This window comes from Chionomys nivalis, chromosome 2 (genome assembly GCF_950005125.1).
Source record: "Chionomys nivalis chromosome 2, mChiNiv1.1, whole genome shotgun sequence".
In the NCBI taxonomy this organism is placed as follows: Eukaryota; Metazoa; Chordata; class Mammalia; order Rodentia; family Cricetidae; genus Chionomys; species Chionomys nivalis.
In genome coordinates this window covers 131,223,520-131,238,106 of record NC_080087.1, presented here as the reverse complement: position 1 = coordinate 131,238,106, position 14,587 = coordinate 131,223,520, and the positions used below count along the sequence as shown (strand labels likewise).

The following is a 14,587-nucleotide window of genomic DNA, read 5'->3' as shown; positions in this document are numbered from 1 at the left end:
ACTCAAATCCTTGTAGTCTTGTAGGGGTTGCAGAGTTGTAGTTTGCCAAAATTTGCCTTTGTTGTTCGGATAAATTTGAACTGTTTGTCCATAGGCAGAGCTTGAATGACCTCCTTCACTGTGGTCCCCACACTCCCTACTGTTCAACAAGTCTACTTGCATCTTGGACTTTCCCTTGGAGGTCTTAGACCTCAGAAGCTTGGAACTGCTTGGTCACATCATTCCCCCCCACTACATGTCTGACTCTACAGTTTGGTAGTTCTCCTATCTTAGGGAAGTTACTTGATTTTCTGGAATCCATTTACAGATGCAGTAGCTAACGGTGCTTGTCTGAGGGCAAGGGTTTCTCTTCTTCCACTAAGGCTGAGCAGGGTCTCCCTGCTCATTCTTTCCCAGTGGAAAATATTGATACTTTTTTCTCTTCCAAGCAGCTAAGTGCAAAGGACTTCACAACTTACTGCCTGTGCCAGGAAGCACCTCCATTGTGACTCTTTAGAATTTATAATCATGGAGAGGTTTTTTAATTGTTTGAGACTCAAGAAAAATTGAGTTGTAATACGTGTTATTAACTGCACATCTGAGATCTGTGCTTCAATTAAGATAGGTGCAGTTTAGATAAGGTGTTATTTTAGTGATTGAACTGCCTTAAATTCTTGATGCATTTGTATTTATATAGCAACCTCTCATTCTTTGCAATTCCTATCCCCTCCTCCCTCAAAAAAACCCATCTAAGTAGAAAACTAGCAAATGATGAGATAGATTCAGGATGGGATATTTTTCCATTTTATAGAAATTTACCTTCCGTGTAGGACATACCTTCTAGATCCCCAAGTAGATACCTAAAGCCATAGGCACTTTCAAAGCTTTAATATTTAATGTTTTTTTCCACTATGCAGTGAAACCTATGATAAAGTTTAATTTATAAATTAGACCGAGAGATTAGTGCTAACCAGCACAGTGGTAACTATAGTGAAATCATGTGAATGTGATCTGTTTCTTTTGAGCTAGGACAGATACTAATATTTTCAGACTATATGACCGAGGGCTACTGAAACCTTAGGAAGTAAAACTGAGATAGGGAGGAATTATGTATGTTAGGGGGATTCCACAGGTTGTTAGATTATTGTGCTTAAGCTAACAAGAATGCTCATCTTTTTTTTTTTTTTGTCAAGCCACATTCGTTTTCCCCTGAGAGTTTGAAATTGCTGTAGCCAGGTATAGATAGAAATTTCACTTATGAATTTTGTCTAAATAAAAAAGGAGGCAGCTATGGTAGTCATACTTTGTTCTGGCTCCAAAGCTAGAATTTGGACTTGTTTTATTATCAATAGATTTGATTTCATATTGTTATTTCAAATGTAAGTGATCCCTTGCAATGTGTAATTGCAAGGTTGAGGAGGTGGCGGGTATGGGTGTGGGCTGGGGGAGAGTAGGGTTGAAGCTTTGGCAGTTTTAATCTGCTTGAACACTAGTCATATTTTATCATCCTTTATGTCCTATAAAGCCTGCTGGGATCTTTGGAAGGCTGGTTGATAAAATTTCTGATGATCTGCTATGGAAAAGAACAGTTTGGTCCCATTGCTTAATTATTTGACTTTTAGACCAAGTTAAAATAATTCTCTGGGATTACTTTTTTTTCTGTTCAATGTCTCCCAGGTGTTTGTTATGTATTTGGTTGGGAAAAAAGTGTGCAAGAAATCATTAATAAATTCTGGGCATGTAAGTGATGATTCCATTTCTACCCTCAAAATCATCAATCATTTAAGATAGTTCTTAGTACTTAACTACACTAACATTGTGGTTTATGTGTAATAAGATATACTTGAAACAACTTATTACTCTTGATAAAGATCAGTTTTAATTCATGGGACAACACATGTATGCTAACAATAGGGTATGATTTGTATTATATTACACACACACGTATAATGTTCGATATGGTTACTAGAAATTATAAAACAATTAGTGTTATTTTTTTTAAATCTGACTCAGACTCAAGAAGGAAAGTAGAACCAGCCTTTGGAGGTCATGACCCACGTACAGCTGTTCAGCTTCGAAGCCTCAGCACAGTATTGAAGCGCCTCAAGGAGATAATGGAAGGGAAGAGCCAGGTACTGTAGATGCTCAGGACTCATGGAGATCATGCGTACCCTCTGGCAGTGGCATCGTATCACTTAAATGAAAGTTTATTTCTTCTGATTCTGAATACCAGAGTTTTACACATAAATTCTTAATTTTTTTTTAAATGTAGTTTGTTTCTTATTTGCCCTTTTTATATTTTGTTTCGGTGTTTGCTTTTTAGGTCAGTGTTAGTACATATTCTCACATATGGCTTTGTCAACAAGCTTTATTATTTTTGTTCATATATAGGGCTCAGGTTTCCTTTGTCCCTATAGATATCCAGTTGGACCCAGTACATTGATTTTAGAAAGCCTTTCCTTCAGTGGCTGCATTATAGCTCATCAGAAGCTCATATGCTGTGTTGGCGTGCCACTCTTTCCTGCACTATGGTTCCATTTCTTTATGTTCTTGTACTGATACTCTGTCTGGAGTTATTGTAGCTTTAGAATGAGTTCTAATAGTGGGTGAGGTAAGTACTTCAATTTTTCTTCTTCAAGATTGTGTTGGTTATTTTAACCTTTTTGCATTTTATCCTTTTGACTAGCTTGTCAGAAGATACCTTCTAAGATTTCATTTGTCATTACAACTTAATCCTCATATTTTCAAGAAGCCGTCACACATTTTTGTTTTTGTAGGACAGTGACCTGAAGCAATACTGGATGCCAGATAGCCAGTGTAAAGAGTGCTATGATTGCAGTGAAAAATTTACAACCTTTAGGCGCAGACACCATTGCAGATTGTGTGGGCAGATTTTCTGTAGTCGTTGTTGTAATCAAGAAATCCCTGGAAAGTTTATGGGCTACACAGGTAAGTGTATTTCCTTAACAGTATCATATTTAAAAGTCAAATTATGAAATAGTTAACTAGAAGACCAATATTAAGCCATTTTTTAATTTTGGGCTTTATATTTATGGTAGCAGGGTATTGTAGTGAGAAAAAGAGATACAGCTTTGATTTTAAGAACTTTATATTTGAATAGTAAAAGATGAGAGTGTTCATAAGGAACTAGAGTAAAAGTGTAGATATTGGAAAAACCTATAGCAGCATGAGATATTATTAGATAAGTAGATTTTAAATTTATATTTCTATAGAGTTTTTATTCATAAAGTAAAGGTTGCCCTTGACTTACATGATAGTGTACTTTGTCAAATTGTATTTTATTCATATCATTTCATTGGGAATGTAGTGAAATGTAGTAATGGAGAAAGTTCAAGGATGGAGGTTTGTTGATTGAATACGGTCAGTGCTCAGGTTAATACTTAACAAACCCCGTGTGAGGGTGTTGGGTTCCTTGGAACTGGAGTCATGAACCACTTAAGAGCTGCCATGTGGGTGCTGGGAATTGAACCCTGGCCTGGAAGAGCAGTCAGTGCTCAACCGCTGAGCCTTGTCCCCAACTCAGTTTTCCTTTTTTTTTTTTTTGGTTTTTCGAGACAGGGTTTCTCTGTGGTTTTGGAGCCTGTCCTGGAACTAGCTCTTGTAGACCAGGCTGGTCTCGAACTCACAGAGATCCGCCTGCCTCTGCTTCCCGAGTGCTGGGATTAAATTTCCTTATTTTTTATGTCTGTCGTCATAAGCAATTCTCTTCTCTTTAACTCTGATTTTTTTTCCCCCTGAGACAGAGTTTCTCTGTGTAGTTTTGCTGGCTGTCCTGGAACTAGCTCATGTAGATCAGGCTGACCTGAACTCACAGAGATCTGCCTGCCTCTGCCTCCCGAGTGCTAGGATTAAAGGTGTGCACCACCACCACCAAACTTTAACTGTTTTTATTCACCTACTTAAAAGTTTGAGACTCTTAGCAATCTTAGCTTAGCAAGCAATACGGCAACAGAAAGTAAGCACTTCTTCCTGTCCAGTTTTTTTTTTTTTTAATTTGTTTTATATTGTTATTCCCAGGAGGTTGAACCCAGGGCCTGTGTATAGCTACATTCCTAGCCAGTTTATAAGGTTCATGAGCTGGGAATTTGAGTCCCTAAGCTCACCCTTTTTTCTACTTTGTGTTGTACATTGGGAGTAATGAACTAATATCATACTTGTTATTTTAACAGGCAGTTTGTTAAGTATTAACCTAAGCACTGTCCGTATTCAGTTAAGAAGATCTAGAGTTACTGTCTTACAAGCCTTTATTTCCCTACCACTTTCTTAGTGTTCTTTTTACTATTGGAAATACTCACTAATATTTTTATTTTTCTTTAGTTTTTTAAAATTATTTTATGCATGTTTGTGTTTTGCTTTCAAGTATGATATATGTGTGCTATGGATGTGCCTAGTGTTCACAGAAGTCAGAACAGGGCATTGGATCTCTTGGAACTGGAGTTATGGATGGTGTTGGGAATTGAACCTGGGTCTTCCTCAAGAGCAACAAAGCACTGTCAACCACTGAACCTTTTTTCTAGCCCTTTCATTAATTCTTTTAAATTGAATCTAATTAGAGAACCAATTTCAGAAACTTGAGGAGCCAATTCAGAAAACTTATCCCTAAGGTACTGTGTCTATAAAACCGTTCTTGCACTGAGTCAGTAGAGTCAAGTTTCTCCAGAGAGTGGAACTAGTGGGTGGGCTGACAGTTACCTGTAGTCAAGGAATCTCTCAAGTGCGTGTGTCGCCGTGAAGTCTAAGTTGAAGGGTTGTAAGTCAGGAGGCTGGAAACAAAGATTTCAGTTTTTGTGCTGAGACAGAATTCCCTTGGCTTTTGGAAACTCTGTGTACTTGAGGCCTCGGTTGATTCGGATGAGAGTCATGCTGTGGTAGGTAACCGCTGTCTGATGAAAGTCAGCCTTAAATGTTAATAACACTGCACAAACAACAAAACCAAATGAGCTTCAACATTAGTGTTGGAACAAAAGTTTGTGTAGTCAAATTGAACCTTAAGATGGCCCCTTGAAAATGAAAAATGTATATTGGACACTTACTTGCAAAGATCCAGAAAAAAATGGAAAATACCTGGAATATTGATAGATAGAAAAATTAATAAATCGCCCTGGTGTGTTGGCACACACCTTTAAGCCTAACACTTAAGAGGCAGAGATAGGTGAATCTCTCTGAGTTTGAAGCCAGCTTTGTCTATGCAATGAGATATTGTCTCAAAAAATAGAAGGAAAATCAATGAGTATTATAGAGAATCAGTGAGAATTAAGCTGCTGTTATTGGTGGTAATAGCAGGAACATCTGCATTTATCATACAGCTTTTAAATTGCATATGCGTTAGTTGTCTCCAGTGAACTATAGATTCTGCAAGGCAAGGACCTGTCTTATCAATCTTTGTCTGTCTTTCAACAATTCTAGGCATGTGTCCTTTGCTGATGAACGAACATTCTTCATGGAATGAAAGCTTTTGTGGTCAGGCTTGGCTCTGTTTCTTGATTTGATAGTTTTAATAGTTGACTGGTTAAGGGAATTTATCGTTTATAGTCTAATCTAGTCTTTGCTGTGGTAAAAATTGAAGGACTTTCTGCAGAGAATAGTTTTGCTTCTTTAATGTAGTAAAGTTTGGGACAGCAGTAGTGATTATCAGAGCACTTTTATTTATCCTAGACCAAAGAACACTTTATTTTGTTATTGTTTACTGAGTCCTGATTAAAATGGATATATTTATACTTTAGATAAATTTCATCTGCTAAATTATAATTGTTAGAAATTAGTAAACTAGTGACATTTTGATTAATATACATATATAATTTGATTAAACAGAATTATATAATAGTTATCTTAAAATGAGACAATAAAAGTAGTATACTTGAGCTGGGCAGTGGTGGAGCACGCCTTTAATCGGGAGGCAGAGGCAGGTGGATCTCTGTGAGTTCGGGGCCAGCCTGGCCTACAAGAGCTAGTTCCAGGATAGGCTCTAAAGCTGCAGAGAAACCCTGTCTCGAAAAAACCAACCAAACAACAACAACAACAAAAAGTAATATACTTGATAGTAATTTATGATAAATGTATATTGAACTTTTGGAAATATTTATATTACTTCAGGTTTTTAATATTAATGATAAAATATAATTGAAGTATAATTGTTAAATGACATGCTATTTAGTGAACAGCTATTTGTCTTGCTACTTAGTGGTAGGCTAAGTTCTGAGAAATGTATCCTTAAGAATTTTTGTTCTTGTTTGAACATCATAGAGTATTCTTAGGAATAGCTAGATAGTAAGTTAGTAAGTTGCTTCCAGTGAACTATAAATTCTATAATGGCAGGGAATGATCTCATTATTAGAACTAAAATTATCAAGTCAAGAAACAGAGCCAAGGCTGGGCGGTGGGGGCGCACGCTTTTAATCCCAGCACTCGGGAAGTAGAGGCAGGTGGATTTCTGTGAGTTCAAGACCAGCCTGGTCTACAGGAGCTAGTTCCAGGACAGCTAGATCTGTTACACAGAGAAACCCTGTCTCAAAAAACGGAAAGAAAAAAAAAGAGAGAGAGAGAGAGAGCCAAGACTGACCACAAATGCATTGTGGTCATTGAAGAATGTCCACCCAAATTGCCCTTCCTTCTGGTTTTTGAGCCACAGTACCATTTAACTCAGGCTAGTTCTGAAAGCCTTATCCTCTTGTCTCTGCCTACCAGAAGGCCTTTCTTTCTACCTCCACATAGCAGGTGTGTGCCACTATGCACAACTTCCCTTTTGTTTAAGATGGTGTCACTGTGTTGCCCAGGCTGTGCGTGTATGGTCTTCCCAATACTAACATGGCCCCTCAAAACAGTAAACTCTTATTTTGGTAAATAGAAAAAAATGATAAAAAAATATAGTAAAGATAGAAACCAGTGACATAGTTGTTTATTTTATTTTATTTGAGACAGGGTTTCTTTGTGTAACAGCTCTGACTGTCCTGGAACTCACTTTGTAGACCAGGCTGTCCTCAAACTCACTGAGATCCTTCTGCCTCTTGCCTGCCTGTTGGGATTAAAGGTGTGTACCCCCACCACCTGGCTAGTTGTTTATCATCAAGTGTTATTTAGATCATGTGTGTTACAGTTTCATGACTTAAAGATCAGTAAGTTTCTTTAAGTCAGCCTCAGCAAAAATGTGAATAATATGCCACCCTAAACCATTATGATGGCTGTTGGACCAGGCAGTAAGAAGTTTTCAGCCCCACTACAATCTCACAAAACCACTGTTGTATGATGTGGTCGGTTGTTAACTGAAATGTCATGTGGTACTTGGTGTATTTTGCCTCTTAGTATACCAGATTGTTATGGAATCACATCAAACAGTGTTTTATAAAAATGAGTAGAAATGAAACTTATTTTGGGACAGGACTGTGTCCAACAAAATGGTTGAAAGTATTAAGGCATGTTGTTTGTCCTAGGACCGATTTCTGTGGTGTTACAGGTTGAGCTCAGGGCCTCATGCATTCTAGGCAGGCACTCTGTCACTAAGCCACACTCCTAGCCAGGACATTTCATTCCTATTTCACTAGGGCTTTTCCTTTAGTTTGGATCCCATGTGTCATATTGTGTGTAAGACTATTTCCTATTAGTTTTAAAAACTGTGCTAGTAGATGGAGGAAATCCAAGACCCTCTTCCTAGAAGAAGAGCTACGCGGCTGCTGAGAGAAGCACAGTCAGTCTTCTCCAAAGACAGGCCCTGTTGGTTATCCAGTCCCATTCTCCAGGGACAGGCCCTGTAGGTTATCCAGTCCCATGCCTCAGCCCTACACATCTGAATACATGAGGCTGTAGTTTTAAATTTTTTTTTTCAATTGATTTTATTGAGCTATACGTTTTTCTCTGCTCCCCTCCCTTCTGCCCTCTTCCATGGTCCCCATGCTCCCAATTTACTAAGGAGATCTTGTCTTTTTCTATTTCCCGTGTAGATTAGATCCACATGTCTCTCTTGGGGTTCTCATTGTTGTCTATGTTCTCTGGGGTTGTGATTTGTAGGCTGGTTTTCTTTGCTTAATGTTTAAAAACCACTTATGAAGCTGGGTGGTGGTGGTGCACACCTTTAATCCCAGCACTTGGGAGGCAGAGGCAGGCGGATCTCTGTGAGTTCGAGGCCAGCCTGGTCTATAAGAGTTAGTTCCAGGACAGGTACCAAACACTACAGAGAAACCCTGTCTTGAAAATCCAAACAAAACAAAACAACAACAACAAAACACTTATGAGTGAGTACATATGATAATTATCTTTCTGGGTCTGGGTTACCACACTCAGTATGATGTTTTCTAGATCCATCCATTTGCCTACAAATTTCAAGATGTGATTTTTTTTTCTGCTGTGTAGTACTCCATTGTGTAAATGTACCACATTTTCCTTATCCATTCTTTGGTCGAGGTGCATTTAGGTTGTTTCCAGGTTCTGGCTATGACAAACAAAGCTGCTATGGACGTAGTTGAGCACATTGTCCTTGTGGTACGATTGAGCATACTTTGGATATATACCCAAAAGTGCTATAGCTGGGTCTTGAGGAGGTTGTTTCCTAATTTTCTGAGAAATCGATCAGGTTGTATGTTTTACATGCATGAGTACTTATGTGCCTGTGTGTATGACAGTAATTACATATAGACGAGCTCATGGATTTGAGAGGAGGGGACATGGGATGAGCTGAAGTGGGGAGAAGGAGGAAATGATGTAAGCACAGTTTTCACCTATGAAATTCTCAGGAGTTTTCTAGTTAAAAAGATGTGCTCTATTCTGGAGACCTTTCTTCAGAGCTGTATGATAGGGACCTTAGCATTACTTCATCCCTACTTACTATCTAGGGACAATAAGTTGTTTCTGTTGTTATTCACTATATTAAGATCTGTTCTCATTGAAAGCACTACCTGTGATAGATCCCTCATTGTATGAATACAGTTATGAAAAAATATATTACAGCCATGATTTTCTGTTATTATTGGGTCAAATTTTCTTAACTGTTACAGATACTTGAAGTAGTTGAGAAGTTTGTTGAATATACCGTAATAATAAATGTAGCATGTACAGCAGACCCAGCCAAGTGTTCCACTTATTTGGAATGTCTTTTTGGTGGTCTTTACTTGAAGACACTTCCTTTTATTAAACTACCTATTAACACAAAGATTTAAAATATCTTATTAAATAATATATTACTGATACCTTTCCTTATTATTTTTCCTCCTAGGAGACCTCCGAGCGTGCACATACTGTAGAAAAATAGCCTTAAGTTATGCTCATTCCACAGACAGTAATTCCATTGGGGAAGACTTGAATGCTCTCTCAGATTCAACTTGCTCTGTGTCTATACTTGATCCAGGTGAACCTCGGACACCTGTTGGGAGTAGAAAAGCTAGTCGTAACATATTTTTAGAGGATGATTTAGCCTGGCAAAGGTATTGTCACTTGAATATAATTTGATTTAAATGAGAAATGTTTGTGACCTGTATTTTTCATTAACATTTATTTTTCTTATTATCTGCCAGCTTATTATTTTTTCCAGTTCATGTACAGAAGGATCATAGATATTTATGGATGGTGATTATATTAGCATTGAAATATAAGTACATGAGAGGAGAGCTTCTATACAGGTGTATTTGCTCTTCTATTAAACCAAGAACAGAATATGTGGCAGGTGCATGGTCCTTGCAGTAGTTGGTGATGAGGCAACAGAGTCATCGACATTAATAATTCCTGATGTAGTCCTCTTAGAGAAAGGAGAGTGCTCCTGAGATCTGGGTCTGTTTCCAAATTCAGTTAGTGTTTTTTTTTTTTTTTTTTGTTTTGAGTATTTGACATGTTTATGTTTACACCGGAATCCAAGGTTCATCACTTATTTTCTTTAGGAGAATTATCTTCTTATACATGACTCCTAATTTTTCCATGTCATCAATCTCAGAGTTTTAATTGCTTTTTTCTTTTTTTCTTTTGTTTTGGCTTTTGAGACTGAGACAGGGTTTCTCTGTGTAGCCCTGGCTGTCCTGGAACTCACTCTGAGGTCCAGTCTGATCCACCTGCCTCAGCCTCACAAGTGCTGGGATTGAAGGCATGCACCACATACCCATTTTAACTAACATTCTTCTGATGAGTAATTTTCTTAGTTACTTTTTAACAAAGAGAAGAATTAGTATATATTGCATATTTAAAAAGAAATGAATTATAACTAATTCATCATATTTGAACCCAGGGACGTAAGTAGAAAAGAAAGTCACAAATCAATATGCACTAAGATTCTAATTATATATTGTTCAGAATTATATAAATGAAGATACAAATGCTATAATTATTAGTTACTTGTCTCATTACTGTAACAGTGGTAAATGTAAATTTTTAGTAATTGTTTCATTGAGATTAGGGAAAAAGATGGTACTTGGTAGGGAATACAGACTCTTCAATATAGTGGTAATTGAGTCTTCTCCATAAGTTGCTTGATGGGTCTTTTGATGTTTGCAGCATTGTAATTATATTGTACTTTGTACATTTTATAAACTTAATTGATTCTATATTTACTAAAACAGTATGAAGATTACATTCTTTAGCTTTTTTATTATTTTAGTTAACAATGCTTATTATTTGTGTGTGGTCCAGTTGTGTGATCTCAGAATTGGCAAGTATGATTTAGTGAAGCATCGTGCGAGACAGAGGACCTCAGAGACAGTCTTGGGTGCTGTGTTAAGTCTCACGTGCCATGCTCCTTGAGTCAGCACATCTTTTTGGTGGGAAATTGTTTCTTTTTTTGACAGATGTTGATGCTAAAGTTTAGAAAGGTTACATAGTGAGTCTGAGGTCATGCAGCTGGTAAGAAATGGGCCTTGTTCTTGGACCTTGGTTTGTTGGACTCTTTGGTACTATTCTTATGAGTTGTGGGACAGAGAATAGAATTTTCGAACACACGATTTTTTTTTTTTTAACACAAATCACTTTCATCTTCTATATGTGGTATGGAAATGAGTTTTATAAATCACCTATCCAATCAAATTTGGTGGTTTTTGATATTCCGTACATTTAAAACATCAGTTTTTTTTTCTTTTTTCTTTTTTTTGAGACAGGGTTTCTCTGTGTAGCCCTGACTTTTCTGGAACTCGATCTGTAGACCAGAATAGCCTTTTCTGCCTCCTGAGTGCTGGGTTAAATGTATGTACCACCACTGCCCAGTGAAACTTCACTTTTTGCCTCAAATAAATGAAAAGGACAAAAATGAACTGTATATAATCTCATTGTTGCAGGGAAAAATAATTTGCTTCAAAATTTGAAAGCATCTGCTTGCAGCCCCAAATGACCCCAGTGTTTTCATTTTCTTTATAGCTTGATTCATCCAGACTCCTCAAATAGTGCTCTTTCAACAAGACTTGTTTCTGTTCAAGAGGATGCAGGGAAGTCTCCTGCTCGAAACAGGTAAACGCCTAATAGAAGCTGCTCAGATTTGTGCTTATGTCCATAGAAATGAGCACAGACAAACAGGTGAGATAGTGTCCTTCCTTTGTCTGGTAGTTTCTCTTTCAGCTATTCCTTGATGATTGCAGATATTGGGACCTTCTTCTGTCTTGTGGTTTAGTGAGGCATGTGTAGGCATTCTGTGAAAATGTGTACCAGGGAAACAGAATGGCAGATGCTCAAGGGGACCACACCTGGTAGGAGTATGCGAAGTCCTGTGTGCTGCAGTAGACTGTCTCAGGATGGATGAATGGTCTCAGACGAGGAGCTATTGAAAGTAAAAAAACAACAACAAAAAAAATTTCAATTGCTTTGTAAAATTGAAAATTGTAAAAGTCTTTTAAGAATATGGAAATAAATGTCCATATATTTTTCATTAAGATATACTTATATTTTGTTTATTTATTTTGATACATTTTATATAATACTTTTAAACCATTGAAGAGTAAGGCCATCATTTTTTAGTTTTTTCGGTTTGTTCAGAAAGTGTTTTATGTTTGAGACAGGATCTTGCTGGCCTCGGACTCACTGTGTTCCCAGACTGGCTTCTAACTTCCAGCCCTAGCTCAACTTGAGTGCTGGAACTGTAGGCGAGCCCTGCTTGCACCAGCCGAGAATTCTTCTTCGTTTTGTTAGTAGCAGTTTTGGCTTCATAGCAAAATTAAACAGAAACTCGGAATCATACAGCATGCATATAGAAATAATAATTTCTTTCAGTTAGTAATGTGCACTTAAGTTTCCTCTATCTCTTCATGATTTACTGCACATTTTTCTTTGTTGCTGAGCAATATTCTAGGTTCTAGATGTACCATAATTTACCTTCACCTTCTGAAAGACATCTGGGTAAATTCCGTGTTTTGGCAGTTATATAGAAAACTGTGAACATCTGTGTGCAATTTTTTTTTTTTTTAAGTGAGCCTTGTCTCATTACGTTGCTCTGTCTGTCCTGTTCATACCTTCTGCGTGCTGACATTACAGGTGTGCACCACCATACTCAGCTCTGTGCCACTTTGTTGTATGTGGGGATGTAGTTTTAAGTTCATTTGGGTAAATACCAGAAAGCATGATTGTGGGATCATATAGAAAGCACATGTTTATTTTGCAGGGATTACCGAACTTTCTTCCAGACTGGCATTGCCGGAGAGTTCCTCTTCTACCACACCATTTCCAGCAATGCTGTTGCCAGTGTTTTGTAATAAAGTTGCCTTTTCCTGATAAGAATTGAACATTTTTTTCATTTGCTTATTTACCTTGCATGTGTCTTCTTTGTAAAAGAAGTCCATTTTGTGGTTACATTGCTTATTTTTTTCACTGTTGAGTTGTAAGAGGTTTTATATATATATATATATAAACATATCTTCTGTCTTCTAGTTTCGTATAATGACCGTAAGGATGTGAGAAAGTGAGGCATGTAGGGCGGTGATGGCTCACACCTTTAATCCCAGCACTCTGGAGGCAGAGGCTGGTGGATCTCTGAGTTTAAGGACAACCAAGGCTACACAGAGAAACTCTGTCTCAAACAAAACAAAACAAAACAAAACAAATCTTTATTAAATGTATCATTTGCAAGTACTCTTTAATGGTGGCTGTTCTTTTCATTTTTTGATATTGTTTATGGTGTTATATCTAAGTAGCTATTACTATATTTATGGCATCTAGGTTTTCTCCTGTGTTATATCTTTTAGGTGTTTTGTAGTCTTGCATTTTATGTTTTGATTTGTGATCCATTTTAAATTATTTTTTGTGGCGGACATAACTTTGTTTATATTTCTTTTTGTATATGTTGATCCATTTGATCCAGTATCATTTATTGAAAAATCTTCTTTGCTCTTTTTTGCCTTTGCTTCTTTATCAGAGGTCATTTGACTGTATTTGGAGGGTCTTGAACTCTGTTGTGCTTTATTGACATGTTTGTTTCTTTGCTTACCCATGCTTTATGATCCTGATAGATGTAGTTGTATTCAAGATGTAGTCTTGAATTCAGGTAGTGTCAGTTCTCTAACTTTTGTTTGTCTTCTTTATATAACAGTGTGTTCACGGTTTGCTGTTTTTTTTTGTTGTTGTTTGTTTTTGTTTTTTGTTTTGTTGTCCTTACGGTCTTTAGAGTCAGTATCTGCAATATAATTCACTTTGCTTTTGATCAAGATTGTGCTCACTCTGAATGTGTTTTAGAGAACTCTTTTTTAAAAAAGATTTATTTATTTTTATTTTATGTATATGTATGTTTTGCCTACATATATATTTGTGTACCACATTCCTGCAGTGCCTATAGAGACCACAAGGGGGCGTCAGATCCTCTGGAACAATCATGTGGGTGCTGAGTGATGGCTGCTAAAAACATCCTGGATTCATTATATATTTGATTTTGAATTAATTTTTGGTTGTTGTATATTCAGAAAATTTTTATGTTTGCCAGATTTTTCAGGACCCCAAGATTTAATTATGTGGTCTTTTATGAGATCATGACAAATTAAAGAAGGTGGGCACTACACCAGGTTCATTTATTACATTTGATTGTCATTTCTTTTGGTCTACTTTACTATGTAATAATTCCTTTATTTTCCTGATAATCAATTTGTAAAGAGATAGGCAGTTATTTAGTAGGCTGTCCATTGATTTGTGCTTGTCATATGCTTCTTGGATTGGATTTATGATATAATTTTTATCCTTCCTTCCTTCTTGAAAGGAATACTATAAAGTTTTGTGTAGTTTTCATTTTGTCCTACAAGAATGGGTACAGTTCTGTTTGTGTCATTGGTCGCACTGACTTAGGTTTTTGCTAAGATTATGTCTTAAGTTACCAGTTTTCCCTTTGTCATTTAGAAGAGCTATGTGGGGGATACTTTGAGGTTGCATTGGTTCAGTCAGTAGTTTTAGCTTTCTGACTATTGCTCTAAAGCTATATAATATTTTTTCCTAACTAAATCAGTCCTTCTGTATTTATTAAGTGACATTCTAGCCTATGAAAACTTCCTCTTGTTGGAAAGTTAAAAAGGGGAATTTGGAGCATGTAGTGTTCTGATTTATTTTTTAGAAGGGGTCTGACTTGTGTAGTGAGTATATTGGAGGAGAAGTTGGTGCAGCAGCAGCAGCCCAGGCTGGAGAACATACTTAGAGCCGCATATAAGTGGGGTGAGGG

At 37.0% G+C, this 14,587-nt stretch overlaps 1 protein-coding gene across 8 annotated transcripts in view; it reads left to right on the top strand.

Moving 5' to 3' along the window:
• Pikfyve (phosphoinositide kinase, FYVE-type zinc finger containing) overlaps positions 1-14,587 on the top strand; it is an 85,018-nt gene that overhangs the window by 6,709 nt on the left and 63,722 nt on the right. For 7 of the 8 annotated variants that reach the window (XM_057755573.1, XM_057755590.1, XM_057755624.1 and 4 more), the window contains 4 exons: positions 1,993-2,111; positions 2,757-2,928; positions 9,203-9,410; positions 11,320-11,409. In XM_057755573.1, coding sequence (XP_057611556.1) covers positions 1,993-2,111; positions 2,757-2,928; positions 9,203-9,410; positions 11,320-11,409 — 589 coding nt within the window. The remainder of the gene's footprint in view (positions 1-1,992; positions 2,112-2,756; positions 2,929-9,202; positions 9,411-11,319; positions 11,410-14,587) is intronic. The other variant, XM_057755606.1, reaches the window with a different exon arrangement.